Source organism: Ornithodoros turicata, chromosome 9 (assembly GCF_037126465.1).
Source record: "Ornithodoros turicata isolate Travis chromosome 9, ASM3712646v1, whole genome shotgun sequence".
NCBI classification, from domain to species: Eukaryota; Metazoa; Arthropoda; class Arachnida; order Ixodida; family Argasidae; genus Ornithodoros; species Ornithodoros turicata.
In genome coordinates, this window is record NC_088209.1 from 13,396,361 (window position 1) to 13,424,357 (window position 27,997).

Below are 27,997 nucleotides of genomic sequence, written 5' to 3' on the forward strand. Positions count from 1 at the left end.
TGAATATCCTATTCCATTGACATACACTGCACTAATCACTCGCGTACAATACAAAATGCAACTACAGTAGGCTCTGCTGACAGAAATGCAACAGGATAGAGAGTCTAGCAGTTTATTGTACGCCATACAACAATTGGCTGGAAACTCCATATGTGTTTACAAAACATGAGTGAGAAAGCACTTCCAAATTGCACATTTTTGAATTAGGTACTGTAAAAGCATCTACCGAAGGTGGGCATTCCGTGCTTTCGTTAAAGGCACTGTCGCAACGCTCCTTTTGCTCCAAGGCCCTGCTTCAGAAGTCTGTACCACCCCCTGGCATACTGTAATATTACAAACATAATCGAAACGGTAGCCCGGAAATTTTATGTTATTCCTCGCACTCACCTGCACACATCTAAGGACCTTCTCCATCGCGAATGACATGCTGCCCAACAGCTCACTGTGTCTAAACGAGAAAAGGGCGAAATATTGACATAAATATTCCTCTTTTTTTGTTTGTTCTTCACCAGAAGTACTCATCCATAACATTCATAACATCATAATACAAACATACATATAACCACACCTTTTTCTTCTTTCTGGCTTCTCTTCCTGCGCTAAATACTGCAAGTACAGCTCTTTCCAACATCAACTTGAACGCGGTGACAGCTGGAGGGGCAGTTGGAGAGCCACACTATCACTGCTAAGTAAAACTAAAGTAAGAGAGTGTTATGGGCGGTCCCACTCGTGCTTACGGGTGGACTCCTCCTCCTCACGATAACCCTCCTCCATGCATTCGGAGTGGAGAGGCCGCTTCTGGATAAACACCCCCAAGCGCGAGTGGGATAACCCATAACACTCTCTTCCTAGAGTCCCAGTCAGCACCGATAGGGTTGCTCTCCAACTGCTCCACCAACTGTCATCCCCAGGAACAGGGCGGGGTGTCTACCCCAGGGCAGTATATTGGGGTCATTATTACTTAACATTTATACAAAGAACATTGTTAAGGCGACACAACTTGGCACGTTTTTTGCATATGCTGACGAAACTACTGTGTTCATTTCTGGCACTGGTATCCATAATGTTGTTGCTGACGCAAACATGGCTCTTTCCGACAGAAGTATGTGGCGTAAGCGAAATCGCCTTGTCGTAACCATTTCCAAAACAAAAGGGCCACTATAAAGACCTGAGAATAAACCTTTGCCTCCATCTTGAATGTCACTTTAAATAATTAGACTATTTAATTTGTGAGATCAATAAAAATACTAGGGGTTTACTTTTCAGACAGCTTGTCGTGAGACGATCACGTTAGCTACGTTAAGAGTGAAATAGCGAAAGCAGTTGGTATCCTCTGCAGGCATCGCCATCTCTTGCCAAAAAGCGTTAAGCTAACTATTTATCATCCTTTAGTAAAGTCGCACCTAACCTACTGCCCCCTTGTGTAGGGAACCCCTTCCAAAAGTAATTTAAACAGCCTGTTCCTGCTGCAAAAACGTGTTGTTAGGCTGATCGCTGACATGCCTTTCTGGGATCACACTGCGCATTTATTTTCAGAACTCAAGGTTATGAACCAGTAGTATGAATACATTCTAAGACGTATATATATATATATGTATTATTAGACGTATATAAAATTTACGATTATATTTGAATACTGTATTGGAGTATTTATTTGCTCAAATACTTTGTAAATACGTGTAAATACCGTACACCAAACGCGCTTGTTTCCAAATTTTGCAGATGCATGTACCGTCTAGAGTCACTAAATAAGCTACGCTTCAGTGTATCGACACTGAGTTCCAAGAGCGATCATGCGCCATCTTGTTTCCGCGCCACACTACCCACGCGCGGGCGCACTTCTGACGCACTTCAGCGAACGATGCCGTCTGTCGTACACGGGTGAAATGTTCTTTTCTCTTGCAAGCAGCTCATCAAGGTTGACGGCCTTGAGCTGACCTTGATATCTTCGGGACGCTCTGGTGGACAATACAAGGATTATCGCACAGGGAGCATTATATTATCCGTCTTTGACCCTCAACTCGGGATGATACCGGTGTGGTGCAAAAACAAGATGGCGCTCCTGCTCTCCGTTGGACTTCAGTGTCGATACTCTGAAGCGAAGCTTATTTAGTACTGTCATGTCTGAGGCATTGCTTAGAGGCTAGATATTAATCACCTGGTGTAAAGGATTAGTACACATCTAGAAGTTTCTTTCTGGAATACATAGATACTGCACGTGTAGAATCAAATGGCATCAACATTACTCATTTCTATCAATACCACACTCAGTACTAAATAAGGGGCTTTGGCTCTGGAACCTCAGAAGGTCTCCAGGGCCTATGTCTAGATGTTACAGGCCCTTCTGGCATATTGTTCCTTTTATTTTATTTGTTTTATTGTTTATTTGTTCAGCATATTGTTCCTATTGACCTCCTGGCATAATGTGCATATTGTTCTTCAGCTCCTGTGGTGAGGCTAATGTCTTTCATGAACCAACATCGTCTGATCAGACAGGAGCTGCATGGACGACAGAATCGTCTAATTAAATAATTCAAATCACCACGATGAAGCAACGCTGTAACATTGTAATGGTCCGCCTGAATGCTCATATAATCAGTTATTTAGTCTATACTGATCTTAGTTATCTGCTCGTTCAATGTATTTATGAAAGTATTTTGGGCATTTAAATACTGTATTTATATCTACTACACCTACAAATTATTTATGCCAAGTATTTAAGTACATATTTAAGCAAAGTATTTTGTATTTTCATTCAAATACATAAAAATTATATTTACGCCCATCCCTGCAGCAGATCAGTACTGTACGTACTTATTGTGAGGGTCTCTGTGCCAGACAGTCAATAACAGCCGTCTTTGCGTGTCCTCCGGCATAAGCTCACTGAGGAAGGGGACAAATGGTTAGTGATCCTCGTACCAAGGGGTTCCTCCGAGAGGGCCTTAATAAAACCGCAACGTACAATGAAAATTTCTGGTCATAATCTGGGTTTCGACTGTTCTTCACCACGGCTGTCCTCCACATTGTTCGCCTTGTGGAGTTCGGTTGAAGAGAGACCTTGAGAGACAAAAATATTCTGTCACAGCAAACGTTTACACATCCTAGGCAAGCGATTATGTACACTACCTTTACGTAGGAATTTGCGGGGCGCCCCAGTGAGGTCACAAGGTTTGTAGCACGCATTACTGCAACAATGTGAATCACTTCGTCATAGCAATCAACTTGCACAATCATCATGTCAGCTAAAAAACATCAAGCTTTCCTTACTGTGTACGGTGACGTGGCCGGTGTTGGTGTACGCCGCTAACTTTAACTTAGCTGCAAAAATATCGTAACAACAAATTTTTAGTGACACTTTGATATTAAAAACTTTATTAGGAACTTCTCCCGTTCATGGGCATCATAAAAATACAAATAAACAAACAAATTAATTAATTAATAAAAAGGCATGGAAGTGTAAACATTTGTCCTCGTGAAATGAAAGGTCCCATTACCATTCCAAAGGTCACAAAAGGAAGAAATTCATCAGTTGCATTGTTCGCATTTATGAGCACAAGAAATCGTAACGTGTGCTTTCCCAAGAAGTGTGACAATGTACGTATTTAATCATTTCCGTTCAGCTACGAAGTCACAATAAAAAATCAGAGGGGGTTTGGAGGGGTTCAATCCCCTGCCCCCAAAACCGTACCTTTGGTAGTGAATTTGGGAGAGGGAAACGAGGGTGAAATCTTCCTCCCCCATGTAAAATTCCCATAGAGCCCTTCCGAAATATTTTATCTGGCTACATTACTGATCGAGATGGTAGCAAACATTTTCTTCTCTCAGCACCACCCTGCAAATATGCGGGAAATTGCACTGCGCTTGAGCATTGGGAAATTATGTAGCCCGATTGGTTGTCACCGTTCCTGCGTCTTGAGGATCCGATTGGCCGCTGTCAGCAAAAGTACTTTCGATAGGGTTTTCCTCAACAGCCATTTCAATAAGGTTTTTGTGACAAACAGTAGCTCTAAGTAAAATAACATTGGTAACATAGTGACTGTAGAAACTCAAGCTTTCATCCGAGAACAAGCTGTCTATCCATTTTAGTGCCACTTTAACTAGTGACTCAAAGAAAAAATGGCTAGGAAGGTCTCGCGAATTTTTACGTTATGCATAGTGACTCAAGTTCCTTTTGTGTTGCTGTCAAGGATTTTTTTCACTTTCTTGTCCCTTTTACAGCTTAGATAATTTCATTTCATTTTTCACTACCTTAAGCACCCCTGGTGTTACATAAGGGGGGAAGACAGTACAAAAAAGAAAGCAGTAGTCGCAAAAGAGAGCAATAGCAACAATAACAGCTGCAACCCTGAAACTCACGAGAATATGTTACCTTTTCCACAGAAATAACCTCTCGGTCTATACTTCCTCGCGCTTCTCAGCGGAGACCTGGGATATTTCGGAGACAGCTTCGCCTGCTGCACGGACGCCATGCCCTTACGTATGAGCTCCTCCAAAATCTTCTCATCATCGGTGCTAGTATCGCTCGGGGTCACAGGTTCGCCGTTTACAACGTCGAGGTTCGATTCTGATTTCTCATCCTGCTCCGTGGTCGGTACCGACATGTCGGTGGTCGGAGTCTCCTCCCATCCGTCGGGAGACTTTCTGCTAGGCAGGCTGCTCGTACTCGTGGTGGAAGTGCAGTTCCCGGAGGCCACTTCGATTGTACGATCTCCGGAACAATGCGCGCTTGAAGTTGCAGGGTTCAACATATTGGACATGTCTTGGTAGCCGCATAAAATCCTATCTCGAGGTCCACTGCGCTTGTTACGCCCGCTCGAATTCGCTAGACTGCCGCGCTGCTCTTCCGAACTGGCAGAAGGCGTCAATTTGGCGTCTAGTGCGTCTTTTGCTTCCGCATCAGCAAAATTTGTTTTCATGGACTCCACGATGCTTTTCAGGCTTTTAACCACCAGGTGGACTTCATTGGCAGGACATACACTATCTGGGTCACACGTAATTCTCTTTGTCGTCGATGTGACTCCATTGTTATGTGTCGATGTCGTTTCCGTATCGGCGTCTCTTTCGCACTCCGAAATTTTGTCCGTTTTTATTAGCCTTATAAAAGCCGTGGATACCTTCGTAGACTCGAAGGAAGGACTGCTTTCTACCAAATTTACAGGCGTAGATGGAGACAGGTCTTGACAAGCATTGTTTGATGCAATGTTGTGTACACCTTGCAGATGTTCATCCTTTATGCTTGCTTTGCTTTTTAGTTCAAGGAATGTGCTATAAAGCTCATCGGATAACTTTTCAACATCCTCAGCCGACGGCAGGTCATCGACAGAGCATGAACGCTGTGACGCGCCGAGGCCGCTTTCCGACAGATTCTGTCCTGTTTCGCGCCTCCCAGACGTGCATGTCGACAACAATATATATTTCTTGGGTGAACCGACCTTTCGTTGACCGACAGTCTGAAGGTCCTCCACGGACCTCGACTTCTTTCGACTGCTAAAGATGTTCAACGAAAGAATCTTTTCGAGGCTGGCCTTCACTGCCAGTTCCACAATCTTGTCGATATCTTCCCGACTTTTGAGTGCGCCGAATGTTTCGTCAACCCTCCCATCCAGCAATCTTTCGTCGCTTTCTTCTCGCTCGACGAACCCATTTCCTCTAGCTGGCTCGACATCTGCACGCACGTCTTTCGCTCTACAGTTGCAGCACTCGCAGTGCCGTTGAACGGGCTTGCTTTCGTGCGTGGGAATGTCGGGCGGGGACGGCGCACGCGGTTTTCTCGAGTACCGACGACTCAGGTTCCTACAGGAAGCACGTTTCTTCTGCCATCCTTGTCCGAGGCAGCCAGCGAACTTCTGCAAGCATCGCTCGCAGCTGCAGTTCAGCACCGTGTTCTCGTCGTCGGCTGCTACCCCGGATTCCGAACGGCAGTACTGATGTCTCGGTGCTTGGGTTCGACATGCAAGGCCGTAACTTGGGTTGTTCTGCAGTCCAGCAAATGGCATCCTCACTGCTGGCCGCACATTGGACCTTCCCGAGTTTGACTGGGTTGGTCTTACGACTTCGTTTTTTAAGATGCCTCGGGAACACACACGGACGTCTTCTTCTGGACCCCGTGCGACCTTCCTCGAGTGTGCTTCGGCGTGTCGGGTTGTCTTCTGTAGAGGTTGATGCAAAGCGGGCACGTTCGTCCCGGTAAGGTGAGCCTTCGCATGTGCCATCCGCAGTAAATATGTTCTCGGTGGAACAGCTGGAATTTTGCCTTCCTCTAGAACTTGTTGCAAAGGTGGAATATTTCTCACGTTACTACGTGCATTTACTACAGCTTCTTCCAACCTGTTTTGGCCTTGCCGTGCTGAAGTCCCGTTCGTGACCAGCGTGCTAGGAACCATCTTCCTATCCCTCGAGGAGTCCCTGATGCCCGAAATGTTATCGAGCGGTGACAGAGGCACCGAGCGACACCTCTCCCCAGCTCTAAGTACGCCCGTCTGAGTGGACGTTCTTGGGAGGCCAATCTGGTTGGCTGCCTTTTGAAATGCGGCCTCCTGTTCCGAACGCACGTTTAGATTTGTGTGACAACCGCAAGAGCTTCTTCGACTCTTAGCCAGCATTGCTGCTTTCATCACCATCTTAGAGCTCTGGGTGCTGCCGAGGCTGTCACCGGAGGCGCTGCGAGTTTCGCAAGTGTCTGCTCGCAGCCTGTCGTTCTCCTTGTCGTGCGTGACACGCACGTGCGGCAACAAGTTCCTCTGCTGAGCTTTCATGTGCGGAGAAATTGGAATCTTGCTTGGACTGCACTGTCCGTTTATTTTTGCGCACGGCTTCTTTGACTTTCGTCCAACGATTTTAGCTTCTCTAGCGACAGTTTCTGCATCCGCAGCCCAGACTTTTCGTATGGACATGAGAGATGCTCTTGTGGGATTGCTTTTCATATCTCGAGACGCATCATCATTGCGTTCAGGTTTTTGCCCAAGACTACGTCGAAACGTTCGTGCAAAGCGATTATTTTGCGTTGTTGCAACGTCGGCGAAGTCGTTTGGGCTGTCTCTTGATGTACGAAATGATCGCAACCAAGAAGTCAGCCCTTTGCTGCTTGTGTTTTGGCTGTCCATACTAAAACGAGAAAAGAAAAAGACGATGGAAAATTTTAGGCAAGCTCTAAAGGCCGTCTTCGTAAAGGTTATATACTATGAACAGACATGACTACAATTCTTCACAGTATGCTTGCCTTCTTACTCATTTGCTGGTGCTGGTAAACAAACCCCATCTGTCAGTGCACCTGCCGACACTTATCTCACCTGTCCCCAATGTTTATGCTTTCCGCATCCGTGCGCGGAAACAGGTGCAGGACTTCATGCTTTCATGCGATCCGCGTAGTGTCTTCTCAAACAGACTACGGGAGAACGTCCAGCAAAGATGACAGTAGCTTCACAGTCAATCCCATTTTCAGAATGGAAAGCATCGAAGAGATAAAAGCGGAAAAACTTCCTAGAGGCAGCTCAAACGCTGCTCAAAACATTCAAACCTTTCAAACCATCTAGCGAAGCGCGCAATTGGTCAGATTGGTCAGGTGACCGTGCCGTAGCAAGGTGACCGTGGCGTGGCCAGGTTGTAAGCAAACAAAATCAAGCGTTATCATGTTTTGCTTTTGGCAATCGGAAAACACAATGCGTAAGAGAAGGTTTGACAAAATACAAACATATCACAACGCTTATGACGCTTATGAAGGCTCAAGAGATGTGGCAGCATCGCCAAAAATCAAAAATAAAACTTAGTTTCACTTGGCTTGGCATGGCTTGAATTTTGGCGAGTCTACTATAGCCTATAGCAGAGTCGATAGCCCTTTGGAGTTGTCTTCCCAAATGATTCAACGTTTTCACGCACGTGCTCTGCATGGCGTGTGTTGTGTTTTAAAACCTATCACCGGAAGGACCGAGCGATCCCATGTAGAATGGTGAAATGCAGTTTGCGACAACCGCAAAATGTACGGTCGCATTGTGTATATGCCTTCGTGTAGCTACGCTGTAGCCTGTCACGCAGCATCAAACGTTATCGTGAGTGATTTTGTGTTTCCTTTACAAGACTCTGTCCGTTGAATACCTCCAGCAATAAGCAACCGAAGACCAGAGGGACACGGATCTTCAAAAAGCACGAAAGAAGTGCTTGGAACGTCTCGAATATGCCATGGAGGTACCATCAGATGTAGAGCACAACTTCACCGAATTCGACGGAGCGTATTTTCAGACATTCAACCTATTTAAACCCAGATTGAAAAAGCGTGAAAAAGAGAACCACGGAGCAGGGAACTGTGGTGACGCTGAGCGCCCAGCAAAAAAGGGTACAAAGCACAAGAAACAACACCCAGGGACTCAAGGTGACATCGGCGTAGAATATTCGAAAAGAAAGAACCCCAAAGAATACCACGAAGCACAAGACGATGAAAACGTCTCAGAAACAGAGATCTCTGGGAAGAAGAAAAAAGGCCAGAAGAAAGATTACACAGGTATCCCTGTATTGGGGGAGCAAGACGCCAGCGTGGAGCACCGCAAAGAAGCGACAGATAAGTTTAAAAGTTCCGAAGGGAACATTCACACACCAGTGCTCGAACACGAAGCATGTCAGGCCGAACATTCTAAGCCTCATAAGAGAAAGAAGCACGACGTAAACAGTGTGAATGAACCATCTGTGTGTGAACGTGGGGTAAGCGCACCGTGCTCGCAAGACGATATCGCGTTTCTTTTTTCTAGAGAAGGGACGCAACACTCCGAGTCGCTTTTAATGCCGAAGCACAGGAAAAGGAAAAAGCATTGTCACAGTGGAAAGGGTGATGTGCAGCAAATCCCTCTCTTTGCTTTGGGTGATGAGGTTTCAGAGACGAAAATCGGGAACGATACTTGTGTCCCTGAAAGCACGCTGGGCTTCTCCGTCCCAAATATCCTCGATGATGTCGACGTTTCTTCGAGCCACGAATGCAGTGCAACCGGGCTGCGAAACGAACCACTGCAAATAAATTTTGAAAGCATGCCAACGCCAAGTCCGGTACAAGAGGGCGCATCCACATCGGAATCTACGCTTTACCATCGTAGCAGCGAAAAGCTGGAAAGCATTCTTGGTGACCGAAGCATGTCGCAGTTACATTCCAGTTGTAGCCATGCTTCTGGCAGTGAAAAAAGTGACGCGTCTGTCATCCACGGAACCAAGCATAAAAGGAAGAGGCGCGGACGTGGCGAGACATTCGACGGTGGTTCTGCAGATTTGGAAGACGTTCTTTCCTTCCGAGGCTGTACATACGACGCAGAACAAAACGACAGCAGTATTAGCGTCAGTGGAAATAACGCGGTTTACGGTTCGTCCCAGGGTTTTATCGTGTCCTCTGGGGGCTTCGATGTGGACGTATCGCCTTTTAAGCACCCGGACGATCCTAAGCCAGGAGAGGTGATATTGCGCACCCATAACAAGCTGCAGCATCTCGATTTGTCCTGCAAGGAAGTTTCTGTCGGGACGTTTTCGTCGGAACATTCCTCGCCTTCGTCCGGTTGGAGTAGACACGTCGGCGGAAAAACGTGCGCTCGCAGAGACAATTCGCTAAGCCTGGATTTGAGTGAAAAGTTTGACGTTACCAGCAAGCAAAGTAGCGTAGCTGCGTACCCGCGAGAGTCTTCTGGCGCAGCGGAACGTGTCGGGGAACAGCAAAGAGAGGAAAAGGAACCCGGAAAGGTGCCGCTCGGCTATCGGAGTCCCTCAATCCAAGGCACGCGTTCGGGCGAATCGGAGGACGTCGACTTGTTTGCGGATATTTTGTCACCGCCAATTCTTTCTCCTCGTAAGCCAAAGAAAAAGAAGTACAGAGTGTGTGATGGCGTTGGGCCTGCAGTAGAGCTTAACCCACACGGAGATGGTTTGGCTGGGAAGCAATGTTCATATGCAGAGGACAATGAAGGAGATCTTGACGCAGAAAAGCGGGATGGCAACTGGCCCACGACTGAGTCTAGCCTGCGAAAAGATTCCTTGACTCATCATCATCCCAAGAAGAAAAGTAAAAAACACAAAAAACGGTTGAGCTTGGACAAGGAATGTCCTATCTTACAAGAGGATAAAGGAGAACGATGTTTGTATGCTGAGGACAACGATGGAGGTCTTGAAGCAGAAAAGTGTGATGGCAACTGGCCCACGATAGAGTTTAGCCTACAAAAAGACCCCTTGACTCGTCAGTGTCCAAAGAAAAAAAGTAAAAAGCACAAAAAAAGGTCTAGCTCTAACGAGGAATGTCCTATTTTACAAGAGGATAAAGGAGAACAATGTTTGTATGCTGAGCACAACGAAGGAGGTCTTGAGGCAGAAAAGTGTGATGGCAACTGGCCCACAGCTGAGTTTAGCCTGCAAAAAGATTCCTTGACTAGTCAGCGTCCCAAGAAGAAAACTAAAAAGCACAAAAAACAGTCTAGCTTGAATGAGGAATGCCCTATTTTACAAGAAGATAAAGGAAAACAATGTTCTTATTCAGAGGACAACAAAGGAGGTCCTTGAGACAGAAAAGTGTGATGGCGACTGGCCCACAATTGAGTTTAGCTCGCAAAAGCATTCCTTGACTCATCAGCGTCCCAAGAAGAAAAGTAAAAAGCACAAAAAGAAGTCTAGCTTTAATGAGGAATGTCCTGTTTTACAAGAGGATAAAGGAGAACAATGTTTGTATGCTGAGCACAACGAAGGAGGTCTTGAGGCAGAAAAGTGTGATGGCAACTGGCCCACAGCTGAGTTTTAGCCTGCAAAAAGATTCCTTGACTAGTCAGCGTCCCAAGAAGAAAACTAAAAAGCGCAAAAAACAGTCTAGCTTGAATGAGGAATGCCCTATTTTACAAGAAGATAAAGGAAAACAATGTTCTTATTCAGAGGACAACAAAGGAGGTCTTGAGACAGAAAAGTGTGATGGCGACTGGCCCACATTGAGTTTAGCTCGCAAAAGCATTCCTTGACTCATCAGCGTCCCAAGAAGAAAAGTAAAAAGCACAAAAAGAAGTCTAGCTTTAATGAGGAATGTCCTGTTTTACAAGAGGATAAAGAAAAGCAATGTTCGTATGCAGAGGTCAACGAAAGAGGTCGTGATGCAGAAAAGTGTGATGGCAACTTGCCCACGACTGAGTTTAGCCTCCAGAAAGATTCCTTGGCTCATCAGCATCCCAAGAAAAAAAGCAAGAAGCACAAAAAACGGTCTAGCATGAATAAGGAACGTTCTATACTACAAGAGGATAAAGGAAAACAATGTTCATATGCAGAGCAAAATAAAGGAGGTCTTGACACAGAAAAGCATTATGGCAACTCGCCCACAGTTGAGTTTATTCTGCAAAAGGATTCCTTGACTCCTCAGCATTTCAAGAAAAAAAGTAAAAAGCACAAAAAACGGTCTACCATGAACAAGGAACATTCTATTTTACAAGAGGAAAAAGGAAAACAATGTTCATATGCAGGAGACAACGAAGGAGGTCTTGACGCAGAAAAGTGTGATGGCAACCAGCCAACAATTGAGTTTAGCCTGCTAAAGGATTCTTCAATTCATCAACATCCTAAGAAAAAAAGTAAAAAGCACAAAAAGCAGTCTAGCTTTACCGAGGGAAGTCCTATAGTACAAGAGGATAAACAAGAACATTGCTCATATGCAGAGGAAAATGAAGGAGGTCTTGACGCAGAAGCACACTCGGGGATTCCCGAAGATAGCGTCAAGACCCAGAACTGGTCATGCAGGTACTGTCTCAGTACTTTGGCAAAAATTTGGACGGTAGCGATGTTCCAAATGAATGTCCCAAGGAACATAAAAGGAAGTCACAAAAGAAGCACCGTAAAGACTCCGCGGAGAAGAAAACTCCCACTCTGCAGCCCTCACTGCAACCCCAGAGCCAGCAACGCACCATTGCCAAGAGTGACAACGGCACAGTCTCTAGTCAGCGTCGCAAGAAAAGCCAAGAAAAGCCTCACGGAAGTCACCAGAAGGATGATAGAGGGGAGAAGTTGTCTGCCGACCATACAGCACAAAATGCGTTGTGTTCCGAGTTGTCGACTCATGACAGCAGTGCTCCGAGTCCCCGTGAGGCGCAAAGCCCGAAAAACTCTGTGGAACCCCGCCAGACTGCCAGTAGAAAGACGGCGCTGCCGACTGAACGATCAGCACAAGCTCCAGAGCCCTTGATGAATGATTCCGATGCAGCACTCTTTTCTGAGGATGACAGTTCGAACGAAGAGGTATCTTGGGCGTTGCTCAACTCAAACAAAGGTTGGTTCTATCTCCTCTTTAGCGATGCATCAAATTATCTAATCATGGTTCCCACTGGTCCTTGAAACCCTTCAATACCCCGGAATTTGACAGTGCCGTTTCAGCATCTGGGAAACCCTGCAACTTCCCCCACTGTCCGTGCAAATCCTTGATTATGCATCTTTTCTTATTTTCGTGGAGCTGCTACTACAAAATCCGTTTTTCGGGAGCGGCAGTTGCAAAACGACGCTGTCGTCACTCTGTAGCGCTCTGATGAGCCTTTGGGGTACTTTAAATAAATAAGATAAAATAAACTCGTTGCAATAGGCACCTGCAGCAGAAACCAGAATTGCCTGAAAGGAACGTCTCCCTGCGTTGTACTCATGAACCCTCCCTCCTACGGTCTTTATCGTTCGGGAGAGTCATCAGTCACATTTGTAAATGGATTGCTATTTTGCGGTCCCCATGCATTCTCTAGTGTGACACCTATATTTTTGTGAAAACTGCGTTCTACGTGCCAGGCAAAATGACGGCTGAGCCTTAAAAGGTCCTTGAAAGACCCTCGAAATTTTGTTCCAGAATTCAGTGGGAACCACGTTCCTTGCTTTTCACTAGTGTTCATGGATATCACCTCAAAGCTCAAGCATTACCTATAAGTCTTGTGGGGTAATGTCCAGGTCGTAGGTTTGATCTCTGTCAAGGCTGTGCGTATAGTGATCTTGAAAACAAAGCGTACACTTGGTTACATACATAGTCCCTAAACATTGTTCAGAATGGCATCACTAGGGTGTGAGAGCTCTAGAGCTCTTTGCCCCACCTGAAAAAAGAGGGCTCGTCATGTTGTTGTGGCACCATCGTCCTGCTAAGCAAGACGGGGCAAGACGACACCAGGGATCGGAACCGGTATTTTTTTCGGTCCGGTTCGGGTTCGGGTTCAGGCATATTGGTTCGGTTCGGGTTTAGCTCCGCTGAACCAAAATTATCAGCTTGAACCCGGTTCAGGTATATCGGTTCGGTTCGTGTTCGGGTTCGACTCAGGGCCCCCACCCCCGCACATACACAGACAAAAAAAAAAAAAATCTGTCAGCGGTCGGGGGCATTTACAGGGATTGGAACAGTTACTTTTTTCGGCCTCGGTTTAACCGGTCCACGGGCAGTAATTTTGCTACATGCAAGCAAGCTTACGCTCACCGTACACGATTGTAAGAGAAAGGCGTGAGATAACCGTTCAGGTGAGCAAAAAAAGGTCGGTCAGTAGTACAATTAATTCACCTCTGAACCGATTCCCGAACCGGTAACCGTATCAACTTTTTTCGGTTCAGTTCCGGTTCGGCTCAGACAAGCAAAAAAATCGTTCGGGTTCGGTTCGGTCGGGTTCGTCAGAAAATTAACGGTTTTTTCCGGTTTACGGTTCGGGTTCAGTTTCGGTTCCGATCCCTGGACGACACTGGAGAGGCTCGTCACCTGGTGGAGGCCACATCCCTAGTGACACCAGTGTTGATACTATGTTGTCATTGTTGCCAGATGGCACACAAAACGGACCAAGTGCTGGAGACACGAGAAAGTATCCTGCTGGAGCAGCACAAATGGAGCACTGTTTCCTGATGATGCCAAGCGAGATTAGTCCAGGTTCCTGCCGCCTGTCCCTAGCAGGCCCACCTTGATACAGAAGGCCTTCTTATTGCCTCCTCTCCCTCCTTCACTACATGGACACATATAGTCGGAATTCGTCTGCTACAACGATTCACTGTTCTGCGAATTCAAGAACACACAAATAATCACAGCTAACTTCGCAAAGTTGTACCTCTAGACTAAAAGTGAAACATGCTTTCCAGGAAACCAGTCTTGAGAAAACGTCTGAGACTGTTTTGCGCTTTATTTTGTTTCCCATTTAGTATGCGGAGTACTCGCAGACGACAGTGGCTGCCCATGCGGCTGACGGTGGCTCGTCTCATGGCTATGACCGCTGAAAGCACATTCGCGATTGGCTACGGCAGTTTGAGAGAGAGAGAGAGATTATGCGTTTAATGGCACAAAGGCACAGCAATTTGAAAGCACGATCCTCATTGGCTGACTCTTAGTTGTTACGTCATGGCGACGAGTAAGGAGGCTTTCGGTATCTAGGTGGTGTTGGCGCCCAAGGCCATGTGGTGCCAGCACCAGACTATCAGGTTCAGGTTCGCCCTGTCCCTTTTGGTGCAGGGCAGGTATCGTAAGAACGCTGTTGTAAGAACACTACAGACAAAATCTAGACAAAGTCTAGATACAAACTGAAATAGGAACTGATCGGAGGCTGTGAAACAGCTAGTTACAAGGTGTCGCTGGGGTTCTTGTTGTGCAGAGCTGTTGGAAGTGTTGTCGGAAGAAGTCAGCTTGGCAGACACCACCATGATACGGCGGGTTTCAAAGTTGCAAACCGTAGGCCGCCCCCCTACCCTCCGGCATTACGTGTTCAGCTTCAGGACAGTTTAAATATAGTACTCTGTCTTAACTGAGACACATCTTACCTATTCTAAGGAAAGTTGCGCGTTATGACTATGGTCCTGTCGGGATTGGAAATGTTTGACACGCGTTCCGTTACTAGATGCATCCACCTGCAGCCTGCCCACTTTTTTAAAATAATTTTTAAAATCTCACTCACGCTCAACGTGCAAGAAGGAGGAGGAACACAGGCGTGAACTGTGAGTGCTCCCTAACAGCATATTCACACGAGCGACGTCTTCATGGAAGATTATAGTGGAAGAAAAAGTGAAAACACTGCACACACAGACAAAGTTCCGTCCCATGTTATGTGAGCATTCACACGGTGCTGAATATCAGGAGCGACGTATTGCGCACTTAGCAGACGACGCCATCAGCGTCTTTCCTGCCGTCTGCTGTAGAATATCCTGTGGCTGTGTTGTAGGATATTCCTCGTGGTTAGTAGTGTATATGAACAGTTGACGTCGAGCACTCTTGCTGAGGAAGTAATGACGTTTTTCGCATCCTTCCGCTTCTGCGGGTGAATGTCGCTCGTGTTACTTCTTCTGTGACACAACAAAATATTTTCCATTACTGGTTGTGGAAAAACTTCTTACCCGAGCGCAACCCGCTACCAGCTCAATAAGTCGGGGCCGTCACCTGCATTAATGTGAAGATGACCGGGACTCTGTGACGCATTACGAGGTTCATGAAATTCACCCGAGTGTGTGCTTCATTGCGGCTTCATTGCTTGTTTCCGTTTCTTGTAATAGATCTGTCTTACCTGTGTACGTGCTACTTCAAAGTTTGCAGGTGTGCACACGTGTATACGTGTGTATATTTCCTGATGGGGCAAGGACGAATTCACACTTCACGAATGTGATTGTGCCGCGGACCGCACGCTTGCCTTCCCCTAATTGCTTCCTTGTGTACGTAGGTTCACTCAAAGATAGCAGCAGCCATGATGCTGACCTATCACATGTCCCACGATGAGCGACCAGGATCCCCTGTGGACCACAGTTTTATGGTGGGTGAAGCTTCTTGCATTGTATATGCTGTAGATTAGTAATTAGGCACTGCATAGAGCACGAGCCCCTCCCCCAGGCCGGCTAAAGCCTTCTTTTTGCGGGCCTGGGATGGGCTTGGGGTTCACCATTATGGGCCCCGGCTGGGCCAGTGCCCGTACTTTGCCTGGCCTATGTCGGAGTCGAGCCTGTATTACCCCTCCGTTTATTAGGCACGGTCAAACTTTCCAGTCTGATGCGCTGGGGCCATGCAGGGAAGCCATGCCCAAAGCCCGGGAAGGTAGTTGCCTCGGGCTGGGGTTTGGCCAAGAAACTTAGAATCTTTCAGGCTTTGGGCCAGGTCTGGGCTAGGTATGCAACCGTCGATCCGGGCACGGTGCAAAAGATAATTATTGCTGATTTTGGTAGATTAAATTCCATGCAGACTCCACTCAACAGCATTACCTTTGTAGCTTTTCGAGATGCAGGGCTGCTTGTTAAACAGCTCTTTTTTTTTTTTTTTTGCACTGCACGTTCAAAGGCATAAGAATAGAAGGGGACAGAAAGGAGAGGCAATCGACGAGGGAAGTATTGCAGATAGATTACATGAGTAAGCATAATTATGAACAGGAGGACATAAGCTGAGAGCAGTACTTACAGGGAAGCCAACATAGAATAATAGTCAGCGTCTTATCCAGACATATTATTATGCAAACAGCTTGACTGTATCACAGTTTTTTTTTTTTTGGGGGGGGGGGGGGGGAGGGGGGATGTGCTAGGAAGAAATTCATTGTGTTTTCTATTCAACCACCTATCAAACTATAACTAGACCCTGAAGTTTTCGGGTTCTATACTTTTCCAAATTCGGGGGGTAGAAATCGGGTCAATAAATTGATGTCGAAAATTCATGCAAATTCGGGCAGAAAAATTAACATCAGACTAAGTTCGGGGAGAAATCGGCCATTATTGTAGAATAAACGTTCACTGTACCGTTTATCCAGAGCGCCAGAAGTAAGGGGCCAGCCGCATATTTTGTGACAAACTAGTGTCGGTGCCTTGAGGTGCCTAGCCTAGGTGCAGTTTTGCAGGTAGAAATCTGGTTTAACCCTAGATAGGTGAACCTCAATTCGGGGTGCAAATTCGGGTGCAAAACCCTAAAACATCAGGGGTCTAACTATAACCCCTCGCCCCCGGCCACCAACCTTCATGGATTCCGTTCACCCCCATCCTGTCTTTCTTTGGTTCTCAATGCTTTGCAATGTGTACTCTGGAACTTACGACATGTGCCTTAAACAGAAGAGAGCTATACATTGTGCAGTACAATGCGTAACGTTTGTCTGCTCCTTGCAGGAGTATGCAGTGCGTGGTGAATTTCCGGATATCCATAAGTCCTCCGTGGAACCTGCACCTGGCACAATTGAGGCATATGAGGAACAGACAGGTGTAGTATACCACGCTGTTCTTTTGTCAAACCAAAAAGAAGAAGAAAACTGCTGCTCTTTTAAAACCGGGTGAATGCATCCACGTTGCGCTTTGTTATCCGCAGGGATGACCCTGAGGAAGCACCATTTCTCTGCGGAGGAGGATGCGATCCTTAAAAGAAATTTCAAGAACATCGCCAAGGTTAGTTGAACAGATGTCGTTCTATCAAAGTGCGTGTTCATTTTGTTTGATAGATTTATCGCGTAAGGGTGCCCTTTGTAAAGCACACTTTTTTGGGTAATCAAAGTGTACCCGCACACGTAGAGAGGCAGAAAATTTGTCAAACTAGCGAGGAAATTTGTTTAATACCCCAGACAGACGGGCACAGTAAATATCACTTCCTGTATATGTGTAAGTCAGGTCAGTCCGGTATAAGCCACTCTTTTATAGCGAAACAACCACTATAAGTGCCCTCTTTCTTTTTTTCACCTGATACAGTCAAACTCCTTTATAGCGAACACCTTTTTAACGAAAATACCACTACAGCAAATCTTTTTTGCGGTCCCGCTGGAGCCTATAGGTCCAATAATGGACATCCTTTTTAACGAAAATACCTTTACTGCAAATTTTTTTTGCTGTCCCCTGAGCTTCGTTGTAAAGGAGTTTGACTGTATTACCCCATATTATGCTGTTTTTCAGCTTCTGAGGTAAAATCTGATTTTTGCCAACCAGTTTAAAGAAACAAGAAACAAACCTGAAAAAAAAAAAAACACTGTAGCCTGTTTATGTTAGGTCTTCATGTTTTTGGATTTAATGTTTCTTTTTTATTTATTTTTTTCAGTTGGGCAGTAAAAAGTAAACTCTGAACAGAGTAAAGTCTGACATTCTTGTGTGAAACAGCTGTTTTTTTTTTTTTTTTTTTTTGTTGTTCAAAAGAAAAACAAAAATGTGCAGAACACAATGAGATGATGAAAGGCAATGTATGTGTTTTTTTTTGTTTTTTTTCTTGTTGTGCTTTGAAACGTTTGATTTCGATTCTCTGGGTTTTGCCGGCAGTGGCAGCGATGCTCATTGAGTGGAATTTTACAACATTAGGCCTTATTGGTAGGCATGTTCCCTATGAGATCATTGCACCACCTCATTTGCATCTTACTTTCTTGCTCCGTTGCTGAAAGCTCTGTGTGTGTTTATGTTTCCACTTCTGTGTATCCCTCAGTTGTGTAGTGACTTGTACACGATATATATAAGGGGGAAAAAAATGATGTAGTGCTGCCATCGTTTACATATTCTTTCTGATTGGCAGTTCTTTAACCTTCAACATCCACATCTCATCTTGGGTCATAAAGGGACCCAGAGCTCTACGGAAGTACAGAACGCAAAGAAATTCGCACAGCAGCAAAAGGTTCTACAACTTCTAGGTAAGGCTATTACGGTCAATCCTCACCTAACGAACAGCATCTCATGGGGGGGAAAAAAACTCTCTTGTGCTTCTGTCTAATGTTATGGGCCACCGATTTTCGTACAGCAGACGCATTTTGGGGAGACCATCACAGAATACTCTAGCATTGCTTTTTTACCTCAATCCACATAATGGAATAAATTATATCAGACAGAGGCAGGCAAAACAACGTGTGGTTACGATATAATATCTCATAATATAATAATATCTCAAGCAGCACAATCTCTTCACCCGATATTGGCTGGATGTCGGCAGCACTGGTGCAATGCTCGACCAATACTAGACAGGTGTTCCCCAATATCCACTTAACGTTGGCCAATGTATTGTGCTGCTGGGGTACAAGGAAGGGAGGCCACTCATGCACTGCTTCTGCAGGAAAGGACCTGCCACGACGCTCCCTGCGGATGATATACAGACGTGCGAGAGCTCTGTTTCACCCGCTGAGGATGGACACACGTATAACGTAGGATATCATTTATGTAGTCCATTTATGTTTGTGCAGTTGATGTTCATAGTATGTTGTATGTCATGTATGTCCTATTTTCATGCTCGGTCACACCTTGCCACACCTTAATAGTGTGAATTTTGATTAGTGTTGTTGCCTTTTCCCAGAGCTTGATGAGCACTAGAGCTGCAAAACTGCCTGCAGTTTCGAACTGCAAAAAAAAAAAAAAAAAAACTTTTCATTCTCATGTTTTCTCCTTTTTGTCCAAAAATTTTGAACACTAAAATTTTCTCCCTTGTATGACATAGATTTCACAGTGAGCATTACAGAACAAATCATTGTGTAATATAATTTATAAACATAGATTTTATTTGCCTAGCACACAGAAACGAAATATGGCACGTTTACGTCCCTGTAACCATTAGTGCAACATTAACAACAGTGTTAACACTGTACATTGGGCATGTTGGTACAGATCCGTTCTTAGAGAAGTGTGACTGACAAGTGGACTTAAACAATAGCTTACTGACAAATGACAGCCAGTTTTTATACAGATAGGAACAAAATATTTTAGTCACTCAGGCCTATAAATGCCATGCTGACACCCAGCTTTCCTTTTGCTGAATCAGGGGTGACTCCTACACTTATTTCAATTCTTTTGCCTGAGCGTAATCTTATCTGAGTTCCCCTTGCAGTGCAGGGTCAGAGGGAACTCTGATAAGATTACGCTCAGGCAAAGCAACTGAAAGAGAGGTGCAGAAGTCATTCATGATGCAGCAAAAGGTGTGTCAGCATGGCAATTATGTCGTATAATTTTCCCAAAATCTGTTTTTATTTCTTATTTTTGGGGGGTGTAAAATTTTGGCAATTTTTGAGACAGAAGAAACAAGGTGAAACAAGACTCTGGGGAAAACAAGTCTTTTTTCTTTTTTTTTTGTAAGTTCTTTGGTTCTTTTTATTACAGTCAAACTCCTTTACAACGAAACTCAGGGGACAGCAAAAAAAATTCTCAGTAAAGGTATTTTCGTTAAAAAGGATGTCCATTATTGAACCTATAGGGCTCCATCCTTTCAATAAATATATATTCCCCCCCCCCTATAGGGCTCCAGCGGGACTGTAAAAAAATTTGCTGTAGTGGTATTTTCGTTAAAAAGGTGTTCGCTATAAAGGAGTTTGACTGTACTCTATTTTTCGAGGCCTCGCACATCGACCTTTTACCTTCAGGAGCCCCTGATACTTTTAAAGTGTGCTGTGTCCTAGTGCTTCGAAGGAAGGAACTCATCCGCTGTTCCTCTTTCCAGTTTCAACAAGGAAGAATCTGACCAAGTGATGGCACTGTACGCGCGACTAGGGCCGAAGTGGCACGAAATCGAAAAAGTGATGGAGAAGCCGGCAGACTCTATCCGTGTACACTTCCTTCAGCTCGAGGAAAAGAAATATGGTATGACGAAAGGCACTAATCTGCACTCGAAAAAAAGACATACAGTAAACTTTAAGGTTGAAAACAGCTTGGTATAAATTCGTGCATACCTCAAGCAGCTCGGATGTTCCATGCACATTTCACGTTACCCCTTGTCAATGACATCTGCTGAAGTCAAGCTTGTGCAACTCAAAATGTCCACTATTTCAAACAAAACGATCTTCCTGAACCACATTTTTCATACTCGAAAACAGCTGAATAGCTGTATGGATGACATGGAATGTGCAGTAATAACCTCATTAATATGACCAGGGCCCCGGGATTTTGGCCATAGAGCAAATTGTCGTAATAACGAACAACATGGATGATGCTCCAGGGAAACCCTTCATAAAGCAGGTCTGTCAGGCCCTGTCTAATTTATTGAAGACACGGATATTTCAGGCACAGTTTACCAATTCAATTTATTTCATCTTACCGATACAATTTATTGAGTTTGAGTTTGATTGTAGCGCCGTGTCCGCCCGGCCCTCCCAACACTTGACCAGGCCGTGCGAGCGTACATGAGATTATGCTCAATTTATTATTTACAACTTTACAATATATTTACAATTTATTGACAAAAGAAATCCGTTAAAAGTGTCTCCTTAGAGAATCTGTCACAACGTAGATTTTCAGCTGACTCAACTGCACGGGCGATGGCGAACACAGGCTGCGAGTAGTACTTCATCCCTAGGCCGCTGGACTTGTGGGCGAGGAGGATGACCTGACAGAAGCGGGGGTCACAGCTCCGGCATTCGCTGTTTTTCCCAGGGGCCACTGGATTTTTGGTCAGGAGGATGGCTCAGTCTGTGGTGGACAGTGGTGATAACGGGGAAAATACGCGTGTTCTTCCCCCCCCCGACACCTTGGTCACGGTTGGGCCTATGGGGTTGTCATAATAACGAGGGGCCCTCATGCGTGGCCCCCATTTTGGGAAGAAACGGTACCTGGGAAAAGTGGTCATAAAGTGAGGATGTCATATTAACGGGTGTCATATTAACGCGTGTCATATTAACGCGTGTCATATTGACGCACGTCGACTGTATGTCATGGTATAGCACACTTTGCGTAGTGACGCTTGTACCTCCCGCAGATGTAGAGAAAGGACGATGGGAAATTGAAGAGGAAATACGTCTGCAGAAAGCGATGCGGAAGTTCGGCCACACTGAGCACAATGGCCGTCTGCCCAGTGGTGTCACCTGGGAGAAAATCGCCAAGGAGGTTGGAACACGAGGGCCGATACAGTGCTATAAGCGTTGGTGGGTATGCATGTATATACGTATGTGGACACGAACAAGGGGGTCCCCCCCCCCCCCCCCAAGAGTGCGGCGCGTTTCTCTTTTTACGTCACCATTGTTAGTAAAACTTGAGTTTCTTACTTAATCCTGTCTCGCGCAAGACTTGCCAGACCTTAGTTTGAGCACGTTTGGTCCATGTTGGTTTTGTTTCATGCTGGTTGACTGTCTGCTAGCGATAAAATTATATCGCCGTTTTTGCAGTTGCTTTAGCGATGTCCTAAAAATGTATATTAATCCATGTATGTCATCAAAGTATTGTCATATTTCTCAGAAACATCGATAGTATATGTCGATAAGTTCTGCAAATAAGCATAAAACAAGCCGATCGGCTGATAAGGTCATCCGTGTGCCATAGGTGACTTCAGAAAGCCGTTGGCATTTTGAAAAATTGTTGTTGAGTGACAGTTCTACTTTCCTCAGGGTATATGCCTTCCGCCGTACAGAGAGAACTAAAGGACATATCAAACTCTGGAACATATATGACACCATGCATCTCATAAATGAGTATGTAAAAATCTTTTCCTTCCTTCTTCTTCTTTTCTGTATACCTATCTGTGTGGATGTGTTGTCCCAGGGTGTCCACCCGTTTGGAAACCCACATATCGTTGGGGAATTTTGACTCGGCTGGAAAAGTCCGCCGCGGGGGAAGTTGCAAAAAACCAGCGTCGTGCTCCTATTTGTCAACACGAACCTATACCAACTACGGTCGCCGACCGAATTTTCGGACCCCGATTTTTTCGGACATGCTCGATCATATGGACTAGTTTGCGGAACCGCCGTCCGTCCCATTGAGTTGATGTATAAGAAAGTCCAAAATTTTGGAGACCATGCAGCCCCGTCTCTCGATATTTCGGACTCTGTTTGCCCAACCAGCAAATTTCTCTCTTTGGGGTGACGGAAAGTATTGTATCATCCGAAATTCGTGTCAAAAGAAATCAACCAACTAAAATATTGAGGCAAGAAAAAAAAAGGCAATGATTCAAAATGCCCAGCACGTGCTGTGCGCCCGTGTCCGTCCGCATCGACTGTTCCCCGGATTGTGCAAAATCCTATCGTGCTAAAAATATACGGGACTCTTTCTTGCTTCGGCACTGAGCAGTGAACGTCGTTACAGCTCGTGCATCGGTGAAAAGTCCGTGCTGTGTGTGCACTCGCGTGCCACGCCACGGAGCACTCCCGGCGAAAAGCATAGTGCGCGTTGCGAAGCCGACCGGCGTAGCTGTCCGAAGGACTTGAAGTGTCGTTTGTGATTTGTGAGGAAAAGAAATCGCAATGTACGCCATCTTTCTTCTCAAGAAGGCTGGCAATGCAGAGCACACTCTCGTAGCGTTGTTGTTTCCGTAGTGTAGTGCATTTCTGCTCCTCTATTGCTGAGTGGTCTGTCTGTCTGTCTGTCTGTCTGCCTGCGGGTGTGGAGGGGGATAGTATGTCTTTGGCAGACTTCACTCTCATAGGGCTCCGGCTCTCTGCAAACAATTTGTCCAACCGTCGCCGGGGATCGTTTGAGGAGGTCACTCCGAGGCCCTTTCGCACAGTCAGGCATCTTGAAAAAAGGAGAGGCAAAACGTGCATTGCAGTTCCTTTTTTGCTCATGACGATGCAGCGGATTAATTCTGTTCTTTTTTTTTTCTGTGTGTGTGTGTATTGTGGTAATGACATCTTTTAATTCCACGAGGAATAATTTTGTTACTTTGGTACCCCATTAGGAGGCATGGATAGAGCCTCAAGTTTTGGAGTTTAACCCGATTCTGACTCAGATCTGCACCCTGAATTGAAGGTCGCGTCTTTAGGGTGAAACCTGATTTTTACCTGGCAAATTGCCCTTGCTGAGATGTCTGTAGGAATGCGCACAAACTTGTTTGGCAGCAAATGCAGGTACATCAACGTTTGTACCAAATCGGTACAGTTAGTTTGAGTAACTGAGTAACCCGATTTCTTCCGGGATTTAGCGTACTGGAAGTTTTTCAGCCCGAATTCGCACGAATTTAGAGCATGCGTTTATTTACTCAATTTTTATCCCCTGAATTTAGAAGAAAAAAAAATATTTCCTCAAAACTTCGGGCTCTAACGGCGAAAGCTTTGTACTATCAAAAATACCATCAGCTTCATCTTTCCAAACTGCTTTTCAGAATGTACCACATAGAAAATATGCCATGCAACGACTACGATTGGAAGCTGATTAATCGGCGTTTTCCTGCGTAAGTCTCTCTCACCCTTCTGTATGGCGGTAGTGCGGAGCAGCATCACAATATGGGCATGTCTTTCTCGAATTCAGTGCAAAGAAGGCTACCACCCTGTGCGACAGGTGGAAGAGGCTCATCAGCACTAAAGTTCCAAATTCCAAGGAGATGAGCATGAAAGGCAAGATTTCTCACCACTTCTGTTTGTTTTTAGACAGAGGCCTAGGTCTTTAACTTGTCCCGTAACACGCATTAATGCATCGTTTGGCCCGTGATTCTCCAGAAGCTCCCATGCAAAGACCAATAGCAGCATTTATTTCAAATTGCAGCCTACCAAAACGACCTTCATGTGCTAACGCACTATGTTTTGTGAGCGCCAACTTCGAAAATAATGATAATGATGAGTTCAAGATTCGGGCACAAAGCTTCCCTGTGTAGACTTGAGATCTTTACTGAAGCTAGGGGAGGTGTGAAAACAGGAACCGTCATCTATACAGAAAGCTCAACATGCCTGCTATTTGGTGGAGTTTAATTGTGTATTTTATTTTTGTTATTGTAATTTGTCATTTAAATTTATTTATTTAGGCATATACAAGTTTTCTCATTGTATGCGTGCTCTCCCATGATGTTACGCCGGAGAGAGGGTTCGGGGGGGACATGAGGTTAACTGAGAGGATGATGTCAAAAATGTGGGGAACGTCAACAATGGACCTGGAAGACACTGGAATCGTGTTGCCAAGTCTAGCGTCTTGCATACTGCATGACACGCTGGCCTTTCCTGCTTGTGAAATTGAAAGGCATGGTGATGTTGGTCGAACCTCGATATAACGAAACTCATGGGGACCGCAATTTCTTTCGTTGTATCGAACATTTCGCTGTATCGAATTGAAGGTCACGAATCGTGATCTTCACGAGGGCGCGCGCTGTAAATAAACGTCGATAACTCCCGCTACGATACGGAAAAGTTTTTCTTGAAATATTATAACAACTACAAATACAGCGCCAAACAGCACTTGTGGCATTTTATTCTTGCGTGAAATAGCCGGTTATTCGCGTCTGCGTCATGCCTAGAAGATGCGCTGTCACGCATTGTTCGTACGCCGCCAAAGCCTCCGCAGCGTTCTCCGTATCATGTCGCGATCCCGCACACCTTCCAAGCACGTCTGTGGCAGTGCGTCTTCCGTAAGGCTTTTCGTTGCTACGACATGTTTGTCCCCATCAAGAAGATCTGGCTGATTTCGTCACGTAGGCCACCACGCGAACTAAGCGTTTCCCACACACGCACGTTGGCGCCTTGCGTCTCGTGCTCGTTTCGTCCTGTACTTGGCTGCAACCGGACAGTTCAAAAGCAGCACGAAAAGGAGAAACCTCAGAAGGAAAATCCCAAACCTTCCAATGACTCAGACTTCCTTTTCTAGGCACCAGATTCCTCCCGACCCTAATTGCGCGTGTCATCCATCGTCGCGGGAACAGGACGCAGCTTGCGCCCTTTGTTTTCGTGACCCTGAAATCGGCTTTGGGGTCATAAACCTTATCTCGTTCTTTCGCTGTATCGAGGCTGCGGCTAAAAAGTATTTCGTTGTAGCGGGAGATAAAATACATTGATCTCTATGGCCCTCTGCTGGGGAATCCAAATGATTTCGCTCTATCGCGAATTTCGTTATATCGCATTTCGTTGTAACGAGGTTTGACTGTATATTAGGGTAACAAGTACTGAAAACTTGAACTGAAAAACTCCAACTGATTCAACTTATTTAGATTGTTGTCTGCAGAGCGTTGAACCGTAACCAAAAATCAGGATTAACCGTTATTTTTAGCTGAACCTGAATTGGAACTGAACCGTAATTACTAGCGCCATCTTGGAGCCGAACCGGAACCGCACCGATCGAAAAACTTCGCGTACCGGCTCGGTACGGGTTGGTGTGTGGTAGGGGGGTGACGTGGGGATTCGAGCGGCCTGCCTGCCCAGATTGCCGGCATGTTGCTCGGCAACAGGATGGAAGGGGACCCTGTTGCTCGAAAAACAGAAACGTATACATAAAAATGTAACTAAGAGCTCTTGTATAGTTTCTGGTGGCTACCTATAACTTTGTAGCATATGAGAGCCTCGAACCGGTTCCAAACCAGTTTACAGCCCCTGAACCGGAACCAAAGCTTTATGGCCAAGTCCGAACCCGAAACGTACCGAAAAAGCGTTTCGGTTCGACGCTCTGCTTGTCTGTATGGTCAAGCTCTACAGCCAAAGTTGACAGCTTCCGCATCGTGTATCCGCGCAGCAATATATGAGATACAGATAGGGTTGCCACCTTTCGTAGTGAAAAATACCGGCCGAGGGAGAGGAGGTGGAATAGAGGGAAAGGAGGAAAGGCTCGTGGAAATGGGGTGATGGGTGGACGAGAGAGAGAGAGAGAGCTCGTGCTCGCTCAAGATATTACGAGGAAACTTACGTTCCTGTGTGTGGCTGTTTCATTGATGCTAGAAATAACAATGAATAATAATAAGAAGAATTAATAACTAAGAAAACGACTGGTGACTGCGGAGCTGGGTCTGTGCTCCAGATTCAGTCTTGGGTAGTAACTAAGTTGCTTTTAACTTGTAACTGTAACTAGTTACAGTAACTACTTACATTTCCAGAAAAGTAGCTTTTAACTGTAACTAGTTACTATTTCTGTGAATGTAACTGCAAAATGTAACTAGTTACTCGTACGTCTTTACGTATTTACGTCTTTACGTATTTACGTACGTATTTTGCCCTGTGGGAGAGCCACATATTGACTTATACAGCTTCTGGTTCAGTGCAATAATACTTTTATCGCACTTAAGTAAATGTAAACAAATGTATGTTTTAACGATTGTACTATCACCCTCTCATGGTCATTTTTATAAAAAGTAACTGTAATGTAACTAAGTTACTTTCTCACAGTCGCTGTAACTCTAACTAGTTACTTGACCAAGAAAGTAACTACAACTGTAACTTAGTTACTTAGCCAAGAAAGTAACTATAACTGCAACTCAGTTACTTTCTAGAAGTGACTTACCCAAGACCGCTCCAGATTTATTCAAGCTGTAGCGGAATGTTGAAGGGAAAATCCCGTAAGAGCCCTTGTGAAAGGCCCTGAGCCACAAATACCGGCAAAAGGCTGCCGGTATCGCCTTTTTACCGGCAACCGGCAGTGCGCCCAAATAACCGGCCGTGCCGGTATAATACCGGCCCGGTGGCAACCCTAGATACAGAAGCCACGACGACAGGCAGAGCTCACGAAAAGTGCACCTTGGAGCAATCATAAGCCTTTTACTATCTCGAATACGACAAATTGATACAGCAATGCTCATTTTATTTCAGAGGGTGCAGCTTACCTGTACAGGTATTACCTGCCAGCACTGCTGTCTAGACGCAACATATCAATAGAACGTGCTGTCGAGCTGTCCATGTGTCCTCGGCTCAAGGGATGATATCGGGCTTGCTGGTCATGCCCTACGGATGGACATCCCTCACCGCATTGCCAGAATGAAGATCGTCCAATGGCAACACGGCTCTGCAACCCCGAGCAGCTTCAGAGAGGCTTGCCGAAAGTCACCACGGGAAGCAACTCTGCATGTTGCCAATCTTCCTGTGTCCCAGAGCTCAGATCGTCACTTCTGATTTGAATGAGGCTGCAGGAATGCAGTGCAAGTGTTGTTCAGATGGTTTTCTAATAGCTGTCAAGAGCAAATTGATTGCAGCCGAATGAGTGTGTTCATGTAGGTAATTCGAGAGCTCGGCATTTTCGCAGTTTATTTGCTTGGTCTGTTGCCATACAATGAGCACCACATGGACTTTTCTCTGTCTTCGAGACGGTCTGATTGCATGCAAGCACGACCTGACTTAAAATCACAGTATTTAATTTGCATCTGCACTCATGTTCAGTTTATGTCACTCTGTACAGTAAATCATATTTTATGGACTGTGATTCACTAGCATGCATTTATCTCCCCTGTGAGATGCTTGTAATTTGTATATATAAATGCATGAATGGAGTTACTTTTTCCAACTCT

General features: G+C 45.4%; 2 protein-coding genes across 5 annotated transcripts; one reads left to right on the plus strand and one right to left on the minus strand.

Annotated features, from left to right (window-relative positions):
* Positions 1-96: 96 nt before the first annotated feature.
* On the minus strand, positions 97-7,557 carry LOC135368150 (uncharacterized). 3 transcript variants are annotated; one of them, XM_064601266.1, is made up of 8 exons: positions 7,290-7,557; positions 4,370-7,104; positions 3,268-3,318; positions 3,127-3,185; positions 2,963-3,057; positions 2,815-2,883; positions 388-448; positions 97-323 (listed from the first exon to the last, which is right to left on the minus strand). In XM_064601266.1, the coding sequence occupies exons 2-8, from the start codon at positions 7,101-7,103 to the stop codon at positions 252-254; spliced, it is 3,141 nt and encodes a 1,046-aa protein (XP_064457336.1). In that variant the 5' UTR covers position 7,104; positions 7,290-7,557; the 3' UTR covers positions 97-251. The 3 variants fall into 3 exon arrangements, with proteins under 3 accessions (XP_064457336.1, XP_064457337.1, XP_064457335.1); XM_064601267.1 differs by having other exon boundaries at positions 7,228-7,557; XM_064601265.1 differs by having other exon boundaries at positions 7,220-7,557.
* LOC135368151 (cyclin-D-binding Myb-like transcription factor 1) lies at positions 7,009-27,997 on the plus strand. 2 transcript variants are annotated; one of them, XM_064601268.1, is made up of 12 exons: positions 10,520-12,256; positions 15,633-15,722; positions 17,050-17,140; positions 17,246-17,322; positions 18,425-18,539; positions 18,956-19,043; positions 20,327-20,466; positions 21,578-21,743; positions 22,203-22,286; positions 23,912-23,980; positions 24,058-24,143; positions 27,306-27,997. In XM_064601268.1, exons 1-12 carry the CDS (start codon positions 12,176-12,178, stop codon positions 27,413-27,415), a joined length of 1,197 nt encoding a protein of 398 aa, XP_064457338.1. In that variant the 5' UTR covers positions 10,520-12,175; the 3' UTR covers positions 27,416-27,997. The 2 variants fall into 2 exon arrangements, 1 of the variants encoding a protein (XP_064457338.1); XR_010414701.1 differs by lacking the exons at positions 17,050-17,140; positions 17,246-17,322; positions 18,425-18,539; ... (5 more) ...; positions 24,058-24,143; positions 27,306-27,997 and having other exon boundaries at positions 7,009-12,256; positions 15,633-15,721.

Bases quoted from the DNA above. Each gene is read 5' to 3' on its own strand.
- LOC135368151 (XM_064601268.1), top strand. From the start codon at position 12,176: ATGATTCCGATGCAGCACTCTTTTCTGAGGATGACAGTTCGAACGAAG. The intron at 12,257-15,632 runs GTTGGTTCTATC...TTGTGTACGTAG, and splicing joins GTTGCTCAACTCAAACAAAG to GTTCACTCAAAGATAGCAGC. The intron at 20,467-21,577 runs GTATGACGAAAG...TACCTCCCGCAG, and splicing joins GCTCGAGGAAAAGAAATATG to ATGTAGAGAAAGGACGATGG.
- LOC135368150 (XM_064601266.1), bottom strand. From the start codon at position 7,103: ATGGACAGCCAAAACACAAGCAGCAAAGGGCTGACTTCTTGGTTGCGA. The intron at 3,319-4,369 runs GTAACATATTCT...ATATTTTTGCAG, and splicing joins AGGTTATTTCTGTGGAAAAG to CTAAGTTAAAGTTAGCGGCG. The intron at 3,186-3,267 runs GTAAGGAAAGCT...ACATTGTTGCAG, and splicing joins CGGCCACGTCACCGTACACA to TAATGCGTGCTACAAACCTT.